Genomic DNA, 22,255 nt, shown 5'->3' on the forward strand with positions numbered 1-22,255 from the left:
AAATGGCAGTGAGAATATGCCAGTTGCTTCTTTACTAGTTGCTTCTTTAAAATCTTATAAGGCTTATATTGTAGTATTGTGCTTGTCCCAGTTATTTCAATGGGCCCATGTAGGAAAACTTTTTTGTGGATGCCCACAGTCATTAAATATAATTGCTCTGCATATATGACAGCCATAGAATTAATGGAGAGATGTTATTACATTTTTATGACAGCAAAATTAACTTACAGTTGAAAGTTTTGTTTATCTAAAGAAAGGCAGCGGGTCAATAGAGTTACTGCTTGAAACTTAAAACTTCAGTACCAGTTTACTTCAGTAGATTTTTTTCTTCCAGGGAGCTATAAAAGTAATTATTTTTACTCTGTCTGCTAGTCTGGAGTTTCAGTGAACATTGCTCACCGACAGCAACTGTCCTGGTCCAGATAATTTTCAACACTGAGTGCACCTTTGTGCATGTAGTGTAAAAAATAATTTTGATCCTTGTGATGGATCAATACTTTGTTTTTCTCAGCTGTGAGCATTGCTCGTATTTTGGACATTTCTCCTATAGTACTATATTGAAGGAATTATATCCCCAAACTGAGATGAGCTTCCACGATGTTTTACTGTTATTGCAATGTGTCTTAGTTCATCTCTCCCTTACTTCTCAATCATATTGACAAAAATAGTTTCTAAAAAGTTTAAACATCTTTTAACTTTAAACAGTATTTGTGTCACATCTATCTGTACTGGTTCCATTGTGTGCTGCAATTATTTCACTGCATTCTTTGCTCATTTAAAGTGCTTTGTTTTACTTTGGGAAATCCATTAACTAATCATCAGATGGAATGAATGGCCGCTAAAGGTGAACTCCAGATCTTTCTTCTTTCTTCATACAAGCAAGCAATTTCAGATAAGACCACCAGAACAATTCTAGTAGATCATGCCAATCGTCCACTTAGCTCAATATCCTATCTTTCACAGAAGACAGCACTGGATGTGAAACGAGTATTCCAGCTTGCATTTCCTCTTCCAACCACCTCTTTTCCTGGTATCATTTGCTCGCATAACCTGCTAAAGGGATAACAGTAACACACTAGAAACACAAATTGATTAAACACTACTAAATGTGTTGATAAATAAAGGTTAGGTTATCTGATTTCTAAGAGCATTGCAACAAAAATGCTCTGCATATCTTTTTTTTGGAGGGAAACTATGAATTTACATTGATATTCTGTCATCTGGCATATATTAGGAAGGTAATAAACTAGTTTCTGTTAATCTAGTAAGGTGTCCCCTTTTGAATTTTTTTAAAAAATATTGTGGACAAAATGAATGAACATGTGCAGAGGTTCATTCTCCTCAGAAGGGAACTTTAGGTTTTAAAAACCATGCATAAGCCAAGATTCCCTTTGAGAGAGAGAGAGCGTCCGCATGCACACATTTTCTCTCAGGCATATGCAGCTCAAACATATGTCTAAGCTAAGGACACACAAGTCCGTATAGTTAAAGCCATGGTTTTCCCAGTAGTGATGTATGGAAGTGAGAGCTGGACAATAAAGAAGGCTGATCGCCGAAGAATTGATGCTTTTGAATTATGGTGCTGGAGGAGACTCTTGTGAGTCCCATGGACTACAAGAAGATCAAACATATCCATTCTTAAGGAAATCAGCCCTGAGTGCTTACTGGAAGGACAGATCGTGAAGCTGAGGCTCCAGTACTTTGGCCACCTCATGAGAAGAGAAGACTCCCTGGAAAAGACCCTGATGTTGGGAAAGATGGAGGGCACAAGGAGAAGGGGACGACAGAGGATGAGATGGTTGGACAGTGTTCTCGAAGCTACAAACATGAGTCTGACCAAACTGCGGGAGGCAGTGGAAGACAAGAGTGCCTGGCGTGCTCTGGTCCATGGGGTCACGAAGAGTCCGACACGACTAAACAACTAAACAACAACAAGGACACACATTTTTATATGCCACTGAATAACACACCCATTCCATGAAGGTTATATGCAGCTTTTTGGCTATTTGAAAGCATGGACAATGCTAAGTCAGATATTGGTTTTTGGCTAAGTACATGTTCAGGAGGAAAAATCACAATGGAAGAAATGAGAAGGTCTATTCAGTTCTTTGTGGGCAGTGGAAAACTATTTTTTAAAAATGGATTTGATATTGCTAATGATTACCATTAATATAAATACATATTTTCTGAGGATTATGATACAAATTAACAGGCTTTCCCCTCTCAATTTTGTTTTATGCTGGTATTACTAAGGATACATTCCCATCACATCAGGCATATTCCACAGTATGATTGTCATCAGATGCAAGACACACATTAAGTCAAGGGCTTTTTGCTTTCGTTTTAACCAATGCCTTACACATTGAGAAAACTGTCTGAGGACAAATATCGGCTCCCTCGGCCAGTAAAGCGAGATGAGTGCTGCAACCCTGGAGTCGTTTGCAAATGGACTTAACTGTCAGGGGTCCTTTACCTTTTTAACTACAAATGAACCAGAGTCTCTTAAGATACGAGCATGGGACCTCAGTTCATTTTCAAAAATTTTATTCCAAGTCAGAGGTACCAGTCAATAATATCTATATATTCAATGAAGAGCCATTGCAGACATTCTCCCTATGTGAAAGCCAGTCACAATTATTCTCTAAAGATAAATCAAGTGCAAGGAAGTGACAAGTTAAGAATCATGAAGCAAAGAGAGAGTTCTGAAGAAGTATTCACCACTGCTTCTCAATTTCTATCACAAAAAAATAACTCAGGAAAATGAAACAAAATCTAAGGAATAAAATAAAAAGAACATAGTCTGCAATTCCAAACACTTATGTCCAGCTAGACCAGGCATAGGCAAACTCGGTCCTCCAGATATTTTGGGACTACAACTCCCATGATCCCTAGCTAACAGGACCAGTGGTCAGGGATGATGAGAACTGTAGTTCTAAAACATCTGGAGGGCCGAGTTGGTCTATGCCTGAACTAGACAAAAAAAAAAGGGGGGGGGGAACACCCCAATCAATGCCTTGTTCCAGTACAGTCGTACCTTGGAAGTCGAATGGAATCCATTCTGGAAGTCTGTTCAACTTCCAAAGCATTCGGAAACCAAAACGAGGCTTCTGATTGGCTGCAGGAAGCTCCTGCAGCTAATTGGAAGCTGAGGAAGCCCTGTTGGACGTTCAGCTTCCAAAATAATGTTCAAAAACCAGAACATTCACTTCCGGGTTTTGATCGTTCAGGAGCCAAAACGTTCAAGAACTGGGCTGCTTGAAAACCAAGGTACGACTGTATTACCAGGCTACCAAGAAGATAAAGAAAAAAAGAGGTTACAAAAAGAGGTTAATCTGAGTACAGATTAAAGTAAATAAATATACCCTTTATGCATTGCTTCCTACGAAATATTTTGGAAGTGATTAACAACCATAACAATAACAAAACAATTTTGTATATAAAACAATTATGCAGTATTGCAGAATCCAATAAGAGTGACCCTCTAAAGCCAAATAGCAGCTGGGGTGAGTGATTTTCATCTGGACCACAGTGTTGGTGGAAAGGGCTACACAACGCTCTCCAAATTATTCTGATCTCCCTTTCTGACACACACGCACACAATTTCCAAGTGTCACTATTGTGATAATTTTCATCCAAATAGTTACTTGATGTAGATGTTTGTTGGGACTGTGATGGAAAATGGTTAACCCCTCTCCGATCCTTATGTTCCTGATACACTTGCACTGTGGCTGCTTTTTGCATTTGTAAAAAGATTCATGTATAGCGTTTGGCCCTTCTAGCAGACAACTTGCCCTGGAGAAAGAAACACAGTTGAGTGTTATGTTAAGTTTAACCTGAGATGTAATCATCTGATACGTTCTGGAAAATAGGCAGCAGCAGCAGCGGCGGCGGCCGCACTGAAGTCAGTGTAATCCCAGCCACCACTGCCACTGTCAGAAACTCTTCTTCCTTGCCCTGGGAACTATTCTCAGTCATGGTGGCAAGAAAGGAAGCTGTGATCAAGACAGCAGTTTAGGGACAACTACTCCTCATGCCAGCACTGGCTTCTCCTCAACCACATGACCTCAGTTTAACATTGATTTCTGTGCAATAAATAGAATGCCACCCAGCACAGTGTTTTACAATAGCTATTATTTTCTATGGAATAAATCAATTTTAAAGAAATTGCTCCAGGAGCTGATTTTCCTAGTAGCATACTAGTCTCAGAGTGTTATCAAAGGTACATCACTAAGTCATGCTCTTCTTTTCCTCTAAGAATTAATAATACTTTTCAGTAGCTTCCTATTGTGTGTTGCCAAGCTTCTTTTCTCCTCTCCAGATGATGAACAAAACATAACCTTCTAAAAGTCAACAAGTCTCAAAGCAGAATCCTTCAGACTGTTTATATGCTTCTTGAATAAAGTACTAGATCAAAGATGCTGCCTTCTGTGTAGGCAAAATATGTTGCTACTCAGCAAATACAATTTAAAGAAATTTTTTAATAGTGTTGAGTATGCACCTCATTTGAGTATGATTGAAAAGAGAAGGATTTGGTTTTGTAAATATTTTACAGAGTAAAGACACCAAAATATGTTTTTTAAAAGGTTCTTTAGTGTGAAATTATCTGATACAGTGATAAACCCTATTTGAAAGGTAAATTTAGCATTCACTAAGGATGAGACTTAAAAGGTCTCCACAGCTAAGCCTGTCAGGGCTACAATATTTTATTGTGATTTTAGAGGCATGGGCATTTTTGCAGCTCCAGAATCCTTGTTTCCACAAAATTCCAGCATGCATTTCACAAACCTAGACTCGCTTTCTCCTACATAAGTATATTATGCAGCCTATATATTTAAATAGGGAATTCACATGAATCATCAGCTTTATCCATTTAGCTGTCTGTAAAACATTGCTTCCTGAGATAACGAACTACAGTACCCAGAGTAACAAATATCCTACAAGGCTGACCACTACAGAAGTCACATCCACTGAGACAACATGAACACCAACCTTTGATCGCATTTGTAGATATTCCATATTTGAGAACCACAAAGATAAAAAAGGGATTCAAAATGCTACATCTGGATGGCGTATTCTACAGAAATTTGCAGAAAACACAGCTAATGGCAGGCTGTGTGATGAAAACATGCAATGCTTTTAATACTGGAAAGTAATAGAAAAAGTAGCAATAGAAACGTAAGAGAGATGGGGTGCAAGAATCGAAGTTACTTTGCCCCTTTGTTACAGAAAATAATAAGTAAATCCCACATCAGCTGCAGAAGGAATATGGGGCAATGCTCTTAGAGACCAAACTGTCATAGGAACAAATTTCAGTGACTGCCCATTCAGCCATCTTCTACCTAATACATCTTCAGGGAACTCAGCAAGCATAATAAGAATCCATTCCATTAAGTTCTCTTCCAGTGTTGCTCACATCAAACAACTTCACAGACAAAAAGGTGAATGAGGGGTTGGGGGGGGTTGGTCATGATTAAAGGGCTGAAAAGTTTTCAAAAAAGACAGTCCCTTCAGTCCTACAGAATGGCTAAAAGGGCCATCAAGCTGAACATACTTTGAGACTTTAAAAGACAACCTCTGTACTGCGCAAAGCCCCTAAGGGTGTGTGGGATAAAAACAAAATATACCCAGCGGCTGAATATTAGCTCAGCCTACACTTCGTTTCAATAAGATAAAATTGACACTACTTTGTCAACACGCACTTGTTATTGCAAAAACAAAAACACAAAAAACGTTTGATAATACTATAATGAAAATACTTCATCTTGTAAGAAATGTAAAGAAAAGTTTGACTAATGTCAAGCAAAATGGAAATGTTTTGAAGAGACTATAAGGAAGGACCCTTATTCAGACTAAAACTTGTGTCAATTTTAATATAGAGCAAAAAGAAAAATCTGATACTGTTAAGGCTTTGTTGAAATAAGGGAAACACACAAAAGGAGTATTTGATTGTTTGCACAGTAGCAAGAAGTAACTGTACGATCTGCTGAAGCACGCTCATGGTTTTTGCAGATGGCAAAAAAAAAAACACCCTGACTTTAATTCAAAGAAAGGCAAGATATATAACTCAATGACTGTCTCTCCCCATATGTACAATTCAGACTCTGCAATCATAATCTGAGGCCCTTCTTTGGTCTAGAAATCCAGAGGGTGGCAACATGAGAACGGGTCTTTTCTGTAGTGGCTCCCCATTTGTGAAATGCTCTCCCTATCTTTAGGTTCCATGTGAAAATGTTTCTCTATAAACCAGGCTTTTGGCTGATTAACATTATATACCCTTTTAAACATGAGAGGAGGTTGTTGGTTTGTTTTTGTCTTATTATGTATTTTGTATTTCCAGTTGCAGTGGGGGGAAATGCTCTGCCAGGGTCTAGGGGCATGGGTAGGCAAACTAAGGCCTGGATCCGGCCCAATTGCCTTCTAAATCCAGCCCATGGATGGTCTGGGAATCAGCATGTTTTTACATGAGTAGAATGTGTGCTTTTATTTAAAATGCATCCCTGGGTTATTTGTGGGGCATAGGAATTCATTAATTATTATTTTTTCAAAATATAGTCCAGCCCCCCACAAGGTCTGAGGGACAGTGGACCAGCCCCCTGATGGAAAAAAATTGCTGACCCCTGGTCTAGGGAACATATGCTGCCTCCAATGCCTTCTGCTGTCCTGCCCCATGGCAAGTTTCTGGGGGGGTTGGGGCATGGTTAAGAGGGAAGCAATGGAGCATGCACTGTGAGCACCCTCTCAATTTATTTATTTTTTAAGAATCTGCATTGAACACAAGTCGAAAGCTGGAGCTTGCAAAGGGTGAGCCATGGTGCTCTTATGACTTCTAACTGAATCTGTGCAACATGTACTCTGCCATCTATTGCTTCAAAGCAAGACTCAGGGAGCTAGGCCAGAGTTGTAGTGTTTTGTATGTTGTGTAATATGTTTTAGTAATGGCTACAGACTAATCAGTTAAAGCTCATTTATGTCTCTTCCTTGGTTATTCCTGATTATTTACAATGACTTGAAACACTGGTGGCTGGGATTGTTGCAAACATCAGCAACAATAATGGCGCACGGGCTATTTTTTATGCATGGAACAGGTACCATGAGTTGAAACCTGCAGGCCAGTACCCAAACCTTCATGGCATTGGTTCCGTATACTTAATTCATTCTAGAGGTATGTTCTTAACCTGAAACTGTACTTAACCTGAGGTACCACCTTAGCTAATGGGGCCTCCCACTGCCGCCACCATGCAATTTCTGTTCTCATCCTGAAGCAAAGTTCTTAACCTGGGGTACTATTTCTGGGTTAGTGGAGTCTGTAACCTGAAGTGTCTGTAATCCGAGGTACCACTGTAGTTTGCTTTCCTCAGAGCCCTGAATTGGACTTTTATACTTGTTGGGCTGAGGTAAGAGCTGGGAAGAATGAAGAGCCAATAGTACTAGTAAACCACCCTATATCCAGCCACCATAGACCTCTTGAGAGATACAGCAGACACTCCCCCTACCCTGCCAACATGCTATTCTCCCCTAGTAAAACCTCTGCTACCAGTAGCTCCACACACTACAACCATAAGCAAACCAAAGAGAGCCCCACAATATAGAATGTCCTGGGAGATGCTGACGACATCCCGTTACTATGACCCACAGAGGTGCACAGTGGCACACCTGACTTGTGGTTGCAGGGTATAGCATGGTTTTTGTATAGAACCAGATCCTTAAGGCTGGATGGCTGTGCAGGCAGCATATATGTGGCTTCTTCACATGCAAAAGCCTCCATACCACCTTCTTTGTTCCTGCAAACATGGGACTCTGCTGCACTCACAGGCTTTAAGTCAGGCATAGGCAAACTCAGCCCTCCAGATGTTTTTCTGCCTACAACTCCCATGATCCCTAGCTAACAGAACCAGTGGTCAGGGATGATGGGAACTGTAGTCCCAAAACATCTGGAGGGCTGAGTTTTCCTATGCCTGCTTTAAGTAGACTGACATGCAACTTCTGTTCCTAGTAGCAATACTTTGTGATATGCACATTTAACAGTGAATGATATCTTGATAATACGTTTAACAGTGAATGATATCTTGATAATAAGTGCATCCTTCAGGACTGATCCAAGTGCCTAGTATTATCATTTAAACTATTAAAAAACCTAAGGAACCAACCTGAAACTCATTTATTCTTAACATTTGTGAATTTAGGATCGTACTCCAGAAAATGCAGAAATTAAATTAACCGTTCAAAGTCAAAGTCATTGAAAGCAAAGTCATCCAGCAAAAACCTGAAAGGATTATGGATAAAGCATAGGTGTTCTCATTCATAGTTTTATGAAGGCTCTAAAAATGCTGTTTTTCTTAAATGTGATACCTATATACCACATTTGGTTTCCAACACCTTCCGTTCATATTGACATGCATTTCACAGCTTGAAATTCTTTGTAATTTAATATTGTATTGTTTTCTGCTGTTTATCTGCTTTTATCATTAATTTTTCTCCCTTTAAAAGCTAATGAAGAGCAAACTAATATACTGAAAACTATAACAATCTTTTTCTCTTTCAAATCAATTATAGCATTTTTTACATTTTATCATACTTTTAAGAGTTGCAATGCAAATAATATATTTTACCATATTATTACTTGAATCTAATAATCTAATAATAATAATAATAATAATAATAATAATAATAATAATAATGGTAATTAGGAGTGTACATATTAAGTACTTATAAATCCAGTTGCACCTTACATTCCAAGTGCTTTGCAGAAGCCCCTGGAGGAAATTTCAATGTTGTCCTGGAAAATTAGCCTTTGTGGATATCTGCCTACCAAATAAAGGAGATTTTAAATAAGATGAAGTGTGAGAAAATATTGTTTCTTTGACCACTGGTATAGGAAATTCTATTATCTCGAGTCTGGTGCAGAAGAAATGCCTGGAGAAGCAAATAATGGAAAAACAGGACACCTGTAGAGCACATTCAGATCTATGGAGCTGCCTTTCACGAAGGCTGAAAAGGGAAATTGAACAAAATCCTTTCAGCAGCTTTGAAAAGAATTTATATACAGTAGCAATCTGTTCCACTCCTCATACTACTAAACCCTGCATACTTTGAAACTTGCATTCATGCAATGTAGCTGTGATACCAATGTAGACAGCAGTTAGTTGATCCTTAGGGCTAAGCCCCAGCCCCAGATATTTAATCATGGAGCAGTTGGATGTAGAACTACTGCATCTATAAAGTTGCTAATCTGTAACATTTTACTGCTAATCTGTAATATCCATTGTCATATGGTGAAAGGCCCATCAGACTGAGGCTATTCATCCAGCATGTCTGTGTAAACCACTAACATTACTTTCACAGTCATCGTCATATATGCCATTCCGGACATCCTTTACAAATATACGTGCAGCCACTTGGCCAAATACATAGTCACGAAGGCCTGGTACGACTGCGAGAAATTGTTAGTTCTGATTTGGAGATATACACACTAGCTGATGTGTGTATCTCCAAATCAAGCTCTTGGGAGGCAATTATGTACAAATCTGACTTAGACAAGTACCGAAGGTGTCTTGTATACAGACAACCAGCCCACTGAGAATTAACATGCACACACTCCAAGAAAAACCATTTTCCATCTTTGATTTTTGACCTAAGGCTTATCCACACTTGTACTGCTGCTTTCCCCCGGGGAAAACCGCTCTTTAGCGCTCAGTCGGAGCAAACAACAATTTGGGTTTTCCACGGATTGGCATTTGTTCCGATCTCTTGTTAAAGAGTGGATTTTCCCTTGGAATGAGTGGGGCAAGGGGGAAAACACTTGGACCTGCACCTAGAAAGCAGCGGCAAGACCCATGCTTTCTAGGCACACCACATGTGAAAGTGTGGACGAGCCCCTACTTGTATTTTCTGACTTGTATTCCATATATGAAACTGATTATATGGGCTCTCACATTAATCTTAGGTCTTTCTGAGGCTAACATTGGTGAATAGGCTGTGCTTATATCTGAAGGAATGTCAGAGATGCCTGTAATAATAATGCCTTCAGTGCTGAAATCTGTCTAACCTGAATGTTCAGCAAAGATGTGTTTGATGAATAGTCCAATACTTCAGACAAGTACCTTGAAATACCGTGTTCCGAGCAAAGATATAAACAAGCAAGAGAATGTCAAGCAGTTGAGTAAAAAAAAAAAGATTAAAACAAATATTTGATTTATCTATATAATTCTAGCATGCTGTGGTAGTTTATATATTGGGTTTCGTTAGACACTACAATGTCTTTCTTGTTGTGAGCTGCTCTGTAGGCCTACATTGGCCGCAGGGCAAGATACAAATCCAATCAGTTGATTGAACAAGTTGTCATTTAAATAAAATGTTCTGGTTTAACATCTGTCAGTCACTGATTTCATGATCTTATTTGAATAGGAATTAGAAGATCATCTTGTGTATGAGGTTGTATCACGTGATCACTGTATAAATGCACATTCCATATTCCAAATGATTTTGTGTCCCAGTTTATCCCAGGCTTCGTCTTGCAAGATAGTTGATACTGACAAAACCACTGAAAAGACTGCAAGACACATGGTATATCCTTGGATGACATTTGCAGGCTCATTTTTTTATCCCCTCTCATTTGGGCTCCCAATTCCCATCAGCATGGTTACTTGTCAGGGATGATGGAGGCTAGCAACATCTCTGGAAGGACAGAGGACCCTCACCTCCCTGCAGTCTACATTTTTCTCTTTGGGCATGGAGAAGCAGAGATAACCATCTAATAGTAAAAGCATGTAATTTACAGTGAGCACTACAAATGTGAAGACAAAACCAATCAGCATTCTTGCATACAACTTCAGAGCTCCTACATGATGCCTATTTGCTGGTCACCAGCTTCAGTTAATAAAGACATGTTCCATACCAAAATAAAATAAAAACTTCAACAGTTGATTATCTAGGTTATGGGGAACAGTGGGTAGCATTTGACTATGTCATACTCTGATTAGGCCCATTGCAATCAATGGATTTTGGAAAGTCAAGTGTAATTTATGTTAATTAATTATGTCTTAGTCAAATGCCATCCAATGATGTTCTTGTCCCATTTTATCTTTCTGCATCAGGCATCTATATGATTTTAATTGCTTCAATGTAATTCAGATTAGTTACTTAAATTATATTTCCTAATAGATTTACTTGTACACTGCAATGCCTTGCTCCCTAGGACAAGGTTCCTTAAATTGGGAGTTGTCCCAGGAAAATCTGTATTGTTACAGTTATGGTAAAGATTTTTTCTAGTGTGTCACCTTGTGTGAAAGGCATTACAAAACATAAGCGAAGAGCCTGCAGCTTAGTGCTATTATTGTGCAACAAGACAACAGGCTGCTTAAGAGATGAATGAGACTATCTTATTGATAAGGTCAGAATCGATCTGCAGTGGATTTTTTAAATTAGCAAAATGTTGCAGCACTTTAGTAAGTGTCACCAACAGCCCTTCTTTGTGAAAAATGTCCTGGCTTGTAAGAAAACTATAATTTGTAAGTTTAAGGAAAAATTTCCTCATAATGACAGTTTTACTATTCACCTTCTAATTGTAGCTAGGTTTTACTCTTTTTATTTGCTACCAGATATAAACTTGTGGGATCCACTCCCCTGACATCACATTTCTCCCTTTTTATTTTCTACTTTAATGAAGACTCTACAAAGTATGCAGGCTCCAAGAAAAGAAGAAATAAAAATCCTGGTGTACAAAGAAATTAAAATTGAAAAGGGAATGAAGTACCATTGACCCCCCCCCATAACATAGAGCAGGCATGTCCAACAGGTCGATCACTATCTACTGGTCAATCGTGGGGTTTCCCTGGTCAATCCTGGTCGATCTTTGGGCCCTCAGTGGTTTATCCCCCCCAAAAATAAAACAACTTTGGCTCCCTAAAAAAAGCTCAACAAATCTTGTCAATCCTCCAATGACAATGGGTAGATCATTGCCAGGTTTTTTATACTGTGAGTAGATCGCAGTCTCCTGGGAGCTGGACAAGCCTGACATATAGTGTATATTGGTTGTTCATCTTTAAGATTTCCACACAAATATATGGGGGACGGTAGTAACTAAGAAGGCAATTTTCCTACTGACACTATTGCACTCAGTGCTGTTAGGATCTAATGTTATGACCAGTATGATAATGATGTTTACATAAAACATGGCTTCAATATGAGGGAATAAGAAACAAAGGAAAAGGAAGAGTGCGTCTTTCAAGGCAATTGCAGTCTTTCATATACTTTAAAAGAAAGCCACTCTGAAATGCTTTTGCTTCGGATAAGCTAGCGCCTCTTTAGTTTCCTTTAAAAATTGGTTTTGAATCTGAAATCCCAACTGTCAAGGTCATTTCTGACAATTTAACAAACTTTAAGGGAGCAAAGGGCTTGCCAAAACTCTGAAAAAGGTCTTTAAAAACATTGCTGTAAAACATATCAAAGTCATTTTAAACTTTAAATCGATTTCTGTCCTTCATAAACAATACTTGAAATACTCTCTTGTTGATTTTGAAATAACAGAACTTCAATCCTGATAAGGCAGATCTACAAGATAGGATATGCTGTTTCTGAGAGGTGTTCATCTCTACCTTAGGAACAGTTTGATCCTATGTATGCCCACTGAGTTAGATGGAAGGAATGCAGTCAAGTACCCCAAGATTAAAAGAAACTGCAGGCAAAGGTTTAATATCATGTACTAAGAGATACAAACCTTTCCTCCCTTTTAATAACATTTTTGAATATGTATTTGAAAACCATGCATACTGAATTGTCTGTCCTGGTAGTTGTATTTTACTGAGCCTAAAAAGTTCATGCTTATATTTTTATACCAAAGCTTTAGTATCTATTTCCTCTACTGACCTATATCACCAAGTACATCGGTGTAATTTATTTACTACACAGTTGAAACATTTTCTCAATATTCATTCCTTTACACAACTAACTCTGACCTTGCAAGACCTCATTTTGCATAAAAAGAAGGAGCCACTTTGCTCAGGTACACCAATCAAAACTAAGCAGGAAAAAAGCTTTAAAAACACATAATCTCTTCTTATATGGATTTGGTCAGGGATGACTGGCTAATTGGGGGAACACATGAAAGCACATCACTATCCAATTAGCACTTCAGTGCAATTAAATGGAAGAGGCTTTGCTATTCTGTGGAGATACAGCTTTGATCTTGTAGTGAAAAATGTCCTCCTCTACAGCTGCTGTTTTGATTTTTTTCTCCATAATTAGTACTAATTGTGTGCCCAACTCTGACCTGCCACAAACAGAGTGTTTTGCTGCATTTGACACAATGACCTTAGATCAGTGTTCCATTTTGTCTATATTGTACTTGCTTATTATATATACCCTGAACTTACTATGCTAATTGTTAAATGCACAGTATAAAAGAAGGCACTGAAGTCGGATGAAGCCGTTTAACCATGCTTAATACCTTGGGTAGATGTTTTTGCTACCTTTGTATACATTTGGGATTAGAACAAATGTGGAGCTTAACTCAGGCATCTAACATTTGTGTTTTACTTGTCTTGTTTTCTTCTAGAAATGCAATGCAATTCACCAGCCAATCCTGGGATTCTATAGACCAAGTTCTGAAGCCTAGAAGAAGAAACATCAACATCTAACCGTGAGCCACATCACATGTAATCTCTAACTATCACAGTGGTTTCTCCAGCTCTCCCTACCCATTGCTTCATCCAACCACCCTCCAGTCCTTCCAGTGAAAGTGTTTTCCTATCTTGTAACCTCAGTGAATATTAACCACAATGATGTGCACTTTTGCAATACGGATATGACACCCAGCCGTTTCTCTCTGTTTCATCTGAATCAGGAGACGTGATTGAGATGTTAGACCAATGTTTGGAGGCAGTGACGAGCTGGATGTGGGCCAATAAACTGAAGCTGAGTCCTAAGAAGACACAGGCATTATGAGCCCCACGTTCTCACATCTGGGAGGTGTCCTGGACACAGTTGCACTCCCCTGGAAGGAGCAGGTTTGCAGCTTGGGGTTGCTCCTGGATTCAACATTGTCACTGGAGACACTGGGTGGATAAGAATGCCTTTCTCTAGCTATGGCTAATTCACCAGTTACAGCCCTTTTGGATACTATTGACTTGGCCACTGTACTCCATTCTCTGGCCACTTCCAGATTGGATTAGTGCAACCTGCCCTTGTAGATAATTTAGAAAGATCAGTTGGTCCAAAATACAGTGGTCAGATTACTTCTGGGGTTCTGTTTAGACATCACAGAACCTATTTTAAAACAACGGGTTGCCAGTTCTTTTCCAGGCCCAACTCAAGGTGTTTAGTGTTTAAACAACTCAGGCCTTAAATACCTGAAAGACCACCTTCTTTCCTACAGACACTTTTGGGTGTTTATATTGGCAGAGCAGGTCCCATGGACTGTCCCACTGTCCTCAGAGAGGTGCATCTGCCATCTTCATTTTACAGCATTTGGCAAATGGTGAAGATACACCTTTCTACCCTGACTTTTGACACTCGAGGTGTTTATATTTTTAGGACCCACCTTAATTCTGTGACTGTAAGTTGTTTAAAACTGATTTTAGTATTGTGTTAATTGTTGTAACTTGCCCCAAAACCTTAAAGTGAAGGCAGGTTAATAATAACAACAGCAATAAATAACATCTTATTACTTAGTTGGGCAGATATTTAGTTACCAGACCTTTACATTGACAGATCTAGCGTTGATTGATAGTTCCTACCGACAAAAAGTTGGTGCAGCAAAATTTGTTTCCACAAACCAGCAAACTGATGCGATCTAAGCGTAGAACGTAAGTGCAATACTAAAAAATCTCAACTAACAGTATGTGGTGTGTAAACACAATTCAGTATTGAAACTTAAGCTAATGCCTATTTGAAGTCTACTCTTTATGACATTAGTTAAGACTTTTCAGAAAATGCGCATTTACTAGTCACTGAATGGTTGGCTGAATGCTAGTTTTGCAGAGAGCTAGATCAGTTGATTTCTCCCAAAGGCAAACCAATTAAGGCCTAATCCTGCGGCAACTGACGTCAATGGGAGTTTTGCCATCAACTTCAGTGCAGAAAATAAAAGGCCATTAAAACGTAATTTTACTTACCATCAGTCTTTACACAAATTGATGGAATGACTCATTCAAATATCCGATTCATTACCTTTTAAGCACTTATATATTTGACATGGCTTTAAAATAATTAAGTTTTAGGAGTATCTTTTAAAACAACATTTACCCTGTTTGAATTGGAATTAATCCAGCACATCTCTTAGGTCTGAAGTCTTGGTGCATCACCGAGGGTGAAATACAAACATCATGGTTTGGTAAGAAATATATACTTTGATAAAGTAATAAATTAGATTCCTGAATTTCCCTCTGATGTAACTCAAAGAAGCTCCATTACATTTGTGTCCACTGCAGATGACTTAATAAGGTGGGGGGTCAAGCAATACTGAGTCTGTACTGGCTTAAATCTGGAGTGGTTATACATCAGACAAAACAAAAAGCTCATATTATGCTCTGTGCTTGGCTTTCTAGACTGGATTTCAAGCTGTCTGTCTTTGAATTTGCTTTGATATATCTGTGGGAAAGGAGTGTTGCATTGATTCCTGTTAGTCCCAAGGAGGGAGAACCTCAAGCAATCCTTAGTGTTTCAGTTTATGGGTACCATGGTGCTACCATTAGGTTCTATTGTGCTGTGGTGAGAGGAAAGAGGCTAGAAGTACTGTGCAGGAAATATACAAGTATGATCACATAGAAGATCAATGATACTCTGTATTAATAACTTCTCACCGTTTGTAGGTTTTTGTTTTGTCTGTTTTTTGGTGGAGTCCAACTTCCATCAGCCCTAGACAGTATGGTCAATGGTCTGGATGATACATGTTATAGTTCAAAAATGTTAGAAAGCACTATGTTCGCTATCCCTGGCTTAACATATATTTAGTTGCTCCAAACATACTTTATTCTGTTTATACCATTTCTACATGAACAGTTAATTCTACATGTTATCCCCTCTGTGTTCAAGCTGTATTAGGAATGCTTTCACATTTTGCTGGAAACCTTGAAGAATAACAAAACAAGAGAAACAAAAAGAAATGTGTTATGCATTAAATAGAGCTCATGCTAAAAGCATTAGATGGGAAGGCAAATCACACATGCTGCGTGCAACGCAGAGGCATTGTTGAATACACATTTATGCATGTGAATGATAAAGGCACAGTAATACTTTCTATTTACTTTCTAGAAGTCTAAATCTGCATTCAGATAAATCAGGCAGCACCTTTGCAATTTATATAAAACAACTTTTCAGACCCCTGCTTCACATTCGGGAAGAAAATCAATTTTCCAAGGCACAGTGGCCCTACAGAATTGTGAAGATCCTCGTGGTTTAATGGTCTCAGCTTGATACCTACAGTTATTACGCAATGCAGTCAAACGATAAAAGTTATGAAAGTGAGGATGAAATTGCCACTGTGAAAAGTCACAACAATGAACAGAAACAGCAATAGTCCCTTGTATCTTTTCTTTTTGTACTATAAAAGTTAATGTTTACTCCTAACTAAAGTGTGTGGAGGGGGTAATGTTGAATTTTGTACATTGATTTCAGGGTCTACTCTTACTTGGCTATTACCCATTGTGTTTAAATATTCTCTTAATTTAAACCATTAAAAAGGTACAATCATCAGTCTATAGATTTTTATGGGGAAGGGACTAACTTCTGATTTATAAATATGCTTCCTTGGATGCTAAGAATCCTTTCAGGATCACATCTATGTCCCTTTAAAGATGTTTTGTTATAGATTAATTGTGCAAATGATTCCACATTGTGGTAACTCCACCTGCAGCCTAATCCTGTACTCCTATGGACTTTCTGGTAGCCATGGGAAATATTCCTTCCAAAGCCTGGTCACTGGGTCCCCCCTGACTTGTATTTTGACTTGTAATAAACATGCCTATTTTGCCAATGAAAGGCTGGGTATGAATTGGTTTGAATGTCAGCAATGAATCAGGTCACAAGGGTGAATGCATTGCAAGATTGATCTCTGCCAATTATATGCTGGCAATTGCATAAGGGAATTGCTAACAACAACAACAACAAAAACACAATTGTGTGAATTGCTGGTAAATTTTCTTCTTGCAGCAGGTAAACTCAACAATGTGATGATTCTGTTTAAAAAGAAAGTGGAAAAGAACATTAAAGAATCAGGTCCCCATTACATGCTGTTGCAGGGACAAAGATAGGAAACGATCCTTACTTAAATTTGGAAGACATAGGAGGTTTGTGACTCTAGAGTTTAATGCATGAACAAGAAAAGCCAATATTTGGATTAACGAGAATGTGCACATTTCTGCCTATTTATTATAATTCATTCCTGGATTTTATTTTTAAAAATTCAAATAAATAGACATACCAGGTAAAGAGATTTATTCCTATACTTGATGTATTTTAAGCCATATAAAGACAAATAACTTTAGAGGTCACCATTTTGCCATCTTTAAATGGGAAATACAAAGGCACAGATGTCTCCATGAAAAAGCTAAATGGGAATTTGCTTTGTTTCTTTGACGGACAACAGCAATCAATCTTCAGCACTCACTACCCAGTTGGAAGGCAAAGATAAAAAAATGTTAAGGATATGATCTTGGTTAAATAACAAGCTTAGTACACAAACTATTTTATACGACTCTGGCTTTGTGAAGCATCTGTCTAAGCTACATTTCTTATTTGAAACAAAATTAAAACTGAAACATTATAAGTATATATGTACAGACACAGATACAAAACCACAAATATACACATATAACAATATATTTTAAAAAAGTTAATTCCACAAGTAAAAGGATAAAATAGATATGCACTGAATGCAGTGCTACTTGGCTAATTGATGGACCTTGCGGACAACATTTCTATAAACTATTCTTAATGAGCACATGTACCAATTATAATGCCGTGCTAAAAAAATAGGCCACAATTTGTCTTCCTGTCATATGCAATAGATTTTCAGCAAACAGCCTACAGGTACCACTTGAAACAGGCTATGAATAATAGTGATGCCCTGTAGCATCTTCACAATTAAGATTATGTCAGCATTTCCATTAAATTCAGTGTATATCTAATGCAGATGTTAAATGTTCAGGTTACTGTTTTAAAGTCCTAATACCTAGGATTCAAAATCACTGGGACAGGTACAATGTGCCAATGGAAATCCTAACCTAATATACAGATTACAGAGTACGCAAAACATAATATTCAAAATATTAATTAAACTAAACATAGTATTCAAAATATTCACAAGGTAATAATAAACTGATTCTCAGCTGAGGCAAACTCATACATATCATATATTAATTTCACCCATGCTTTAGCTCACACACCAGCGTGAACGAAATGCAACCAAGAGGTGGAATTTTACCATTTAAAAAATGCATGTTTATATGCTGGGGCATTGCCGCTGAATTCTGGGACCAGGTCTAAAGGATCAGGAACTGGTAAAGGGTCTGGCATGTTTCTTCTAGTTCTATTGTCTATTGTGAATCCCCTACTTTCTTCACCAGATCTAAATAAGCATCAGCTTTAACCATGTTTAACACTCAAACCTTTTTTTTCAAATCTTGGATATCAGTACATTGCAGTTAGCATTAACCATGGCTAATGCTGGCATGGGCATAAATCTGAAGCGTCAGTAGAAATATGTGTGCCACAGGAAGGGAGAAATACCAAATCCTGCAGGCTGCTCCTGATACCTAAAACAATGGCTTAAGTAAAGGTAAAGGTAAAGGGACCCCTGACCATTAGGTCCAGTCGTGACCGACTCTGGGGTTGCGGTGCTCATCTCGCTTTATTGGCCGAGGGAGCCGGCGTACAGCTTCCGGATCATGTGGCCAGCATGATTAAGCCGCTTCTAGCGAACCAAAGCAGCGCACGGAAACACAGTTTACCTTCCCACCTATTTATCTACTTGCACTTTGACATGCTTTCGAACTGCTAGGTTGCCAGGAGCAGGGACTGAGCAACGGGAGCTCACCCCGTTGCAGGGATTCGAACCGTCGACCTTCTGATCGGCAAGTCCTAGGCTCTGTGGTTTAACCCACAGTGCCACCCATGTCCCTAAAAGAATCATTATTCTGTTTTCCATGGTAAATAGAAACTTTTCTCATGAAAGTAACATGATGTATGGTTACTTTTAATAAATAGTTCTGAAGTTTTTCTTTACAACCAAGCGGGTGGGGGTGGCATCAGAATTGAAAAAATAGGTATTCTAATCAAACTCATGTTGTACCAGGAGAAAGCAGTTGTTCCTTAACCAGCAAAGGACCACAGTGTTTTATCTTGCAGCAAGGAAAGTTGTCTTTGTTTTGGCCCCAAACTGTGTCATTCTAGACCTATCACCTGTATTGTGCCAAGAAAACCAATCAAAAACTCAGTCCCCGAAATACTTTGATTTCCTGTGCTAGATAGCTGGTGCTCGCTCTTTATGGCAAAAATCCTTATGTGGTCTTTGGGGGCTATCTCCCCCCCAAAACAACTTGGGTGGGGCACACTCCGCTGCTGCCCTTGCACACTGGTGCTTGGAATATTTAATAAAATATCAAAGTTGTTCTGTTTGATGTTTAAACTATCAATTTCTCAATTTTGGGTTCAAAAAAATAGGGCTTGTCTTATACATGGGGGCAACTTATACACAGAAAAATACGGTATGTCTACCTAGGTCTTTTTCAATTTAGTATTCTGTGTTCAATAGATTTGACAATATATGCATGTAACAGAACCAAGATGACAGAAACTTTGACCAAATTAGTAGCAAGTGCCTCACTCTTGCAATACCTAGTTGAGTTCTTGAAAGGACGAGATACAAGTTCATAGCAGTCTACGAATAAGGATGATTAGCCCTCATACTCCTGGCATCAGGTTGATGATATGGCATCCTGCCAAATGTCTTAAGAGGATGTTCAGTACAAGTAGTACAGACAGCGAAGCAATTCCAAAATTACCTCCGAGACTATTCTGACTTTTCTGCTGAAAGCCTGTCATTTCTTGATTACATGTTAGAAACTACTCTCGAAGTATCTTGTGAAATTGGTCTCTCATGCTTTCACCCATTATATCACAAACCAATTAGAAAAGCAGCAAGATCTTCATTCTTCTGTAATTGAGTAACATTTCTGTCTCTTTGCTCATGAGTAGTCTCTGCTTCAGATGGTTTATGCTCTTTACTCCGATAAAGACTTTTTAAATGTTCAAATAAAATATAATTTACTCAATCTTACAGGCATTTTGGCTATTGTTTTAGAGTCAATGAGAATTAAGTAAGCAGGGTGAATTTCTATTGGATTCAAAATGAGGGAACGCTAGGCATTGTATCTGCTAACTGTAACCTTCCACTCCAGCAATTGCAGCTCTGTCCATCCTAAAATTGATATAAGTCACTCCAGATGTGCTCAACTGGGTCTCAGGGCCCTAACCACACAATGCAACAGGCATGCTCTACTTGCCTCTGTTTTCTCTCATTAAAACATTAGCATATTTTGAGCCTCAAGGGCCTTTCAGTATTTCTGTACTGAGGATTTGCTGACTCAGAAGCACCTACTATTAGCTTGTTTATCTCAAAATCCCTCAAGTCACACAGTACTATCAGAGCTCAATTTATTACTGAAAGAGGCTCATATTAAGGAAGATAAAAATGTATAATTAGAATGGAAATGAGATTATAGCAAGCATATATCCACACACCAAAGCTGCTAGCCTAAAATCTCAGCCCCCCTACAAGCATACAGACAGATAAGACTGTGACTATGTCTTAACATCAATTGCTACTGGAATGAACTTCCTTTTGTAGTGTGCCAGTGAATAGTTATTCACTACGTATTACAACCACACCCTTATGGGATACCATTAATAATATTCAATGACTACCATGTAATTTCTTTTCTTGTATTCCAATAATGCCCTAGCTTACTAGAGTCTCTGTACTAGGAAATAAATTGATCTAGTCTCAAGTGTGGGAAAAGGCACACTCTGCAGCTTCTCTGCAATAACCCCAAGTGTGTATGATGACCCACGCATTTTTAAAAAAACCCCAATATGTTGAAATGGCAGAGAGGAGTGGCCCAGATTGAACATACCACAGTCATCAGCCCTGGAAAGCACAGGTTTTCTCAGTTGGGACTCCACATGGGAAATGTGGATTTAAGCATGAGACACTCACTATGCTCTAGGTCAGAAATGGGCAAGATGTGATCTTCCTGTTGCCGCTGAACTTTATCTCCAACTTGCCCTAGCCATCATGATCAACGGTCAGGGATGATAGGCACTGTAGTATCAACATCTGGATACACCTTCCTGCTCTAGGTCCTTCTAAAAACAGGTTTAAACTCCATTCCAATTTCTAAAGTGTCTTCTAAAAGTGCAAAGTATAACTTAGAAACAAGCTCTACCGATTTCATTGTTTCCCAGTGTTTTACATGGCTATCTGAAACGAAATAATGTAAATCTATTATTGTAAGATGTATTGAATTTGACACATTACATTGTCTACAGGAGTGCCATGACTCCCTTGGTGTCTTCCAGCTCACACCCAGGATGGCAGACTCTGGAGGAAGGCAAGGAGGTAGATAAGGAAAAATAGGAGAAGAAAACTGGAATGGTATTTCAACAATCAATGACATTTCAGAGGGAACATTGTTTTCAAAAATGTATACCTTTTTCTTCCAACCAAATTTTAATGTAAACTGAATCCCTAACTTGGTTTTGGTGGCAATTATCTAGCTATGGAGTTTACAAATTTCTATTCCTCAATAAAACCCAGAAGGGAGAGCCATGCTAGCCTTTTGCAGCACAATAACAATTCCCAGTCACTTACTTGATATAATCACAATGAAATTTGCCATATTAAAACTTATTTTCTTCGTTGACTCTGTGAAATTCAGAAATGGAGCTGAACAGAACTGCTTTTATTGCTCAAGTTATTTCTTTTGCTCAAGTCATTTCTCTCCACCTATTAAACTGTTTTTGCCCCACTGTCAATTGTTATTTTTTATTTTAAATCAGGAACTGCTCTGTTGTCCCAGAGGTATTTTCTGAGAAGCCTGCAAATAAACCCAGCTATGATTTTAAATCAAAACTTCAGGAAGCTATTTTCTTTGAAGAATATAGAGTCCATCCCTCATTGCCCTCCAACAGCTTTACCATCTATGTAATTTGTTTCTGTGACTCTTTCCCCATTTTGCAACCTCCATCCTAGTGCTCTCTT

At 38.5% G+C, this 22,255-nt stretch overlaps 1 protein-coding gene across 4 annotated transcripts in view; it reads right to left on the reverse strand.

The window, feature by feature from the left end:
- The window catches only part of FBXL17 (F-box and leucine rich repeat protein 17), a 147,353-nt gene that overhangs the window by 26,894 nt on the left and 98,204 nt on the right, over positions 1-22,255 (reverse strand). The window contains exon 8 of one of the 4 annotated variants that reach the window (XM_053407641.1): positions 21,533-21,595. The exons of the other annotated variants lie outside the window; for them this stretch is intronic. Within the exon in view, the coding sequence (XP_053263616.1) occupies positions 21,533-21,595 (63 nt within the window). The remainder of the gene's footprint in view (positions 1-21,532; positions 21,596-22,255) is intronic. 4 annotated transcript variants of the gene reach the window in all.

This window comes from Podarcis raffonei, chromosome 11 (assembly GCF_027172205.1).
Source record: "Podarcis raffonei isolate rPodRaf1 chromosome 11, rPodRaf1.pri, whole genome shotgun sequence".
NCBI classification, from domain to species: Eukaryota; Metazoa; Chordata; class Lepidosauria; order Squamata; family Lacertidae; genus Podarcis; species Podarcis raffonei.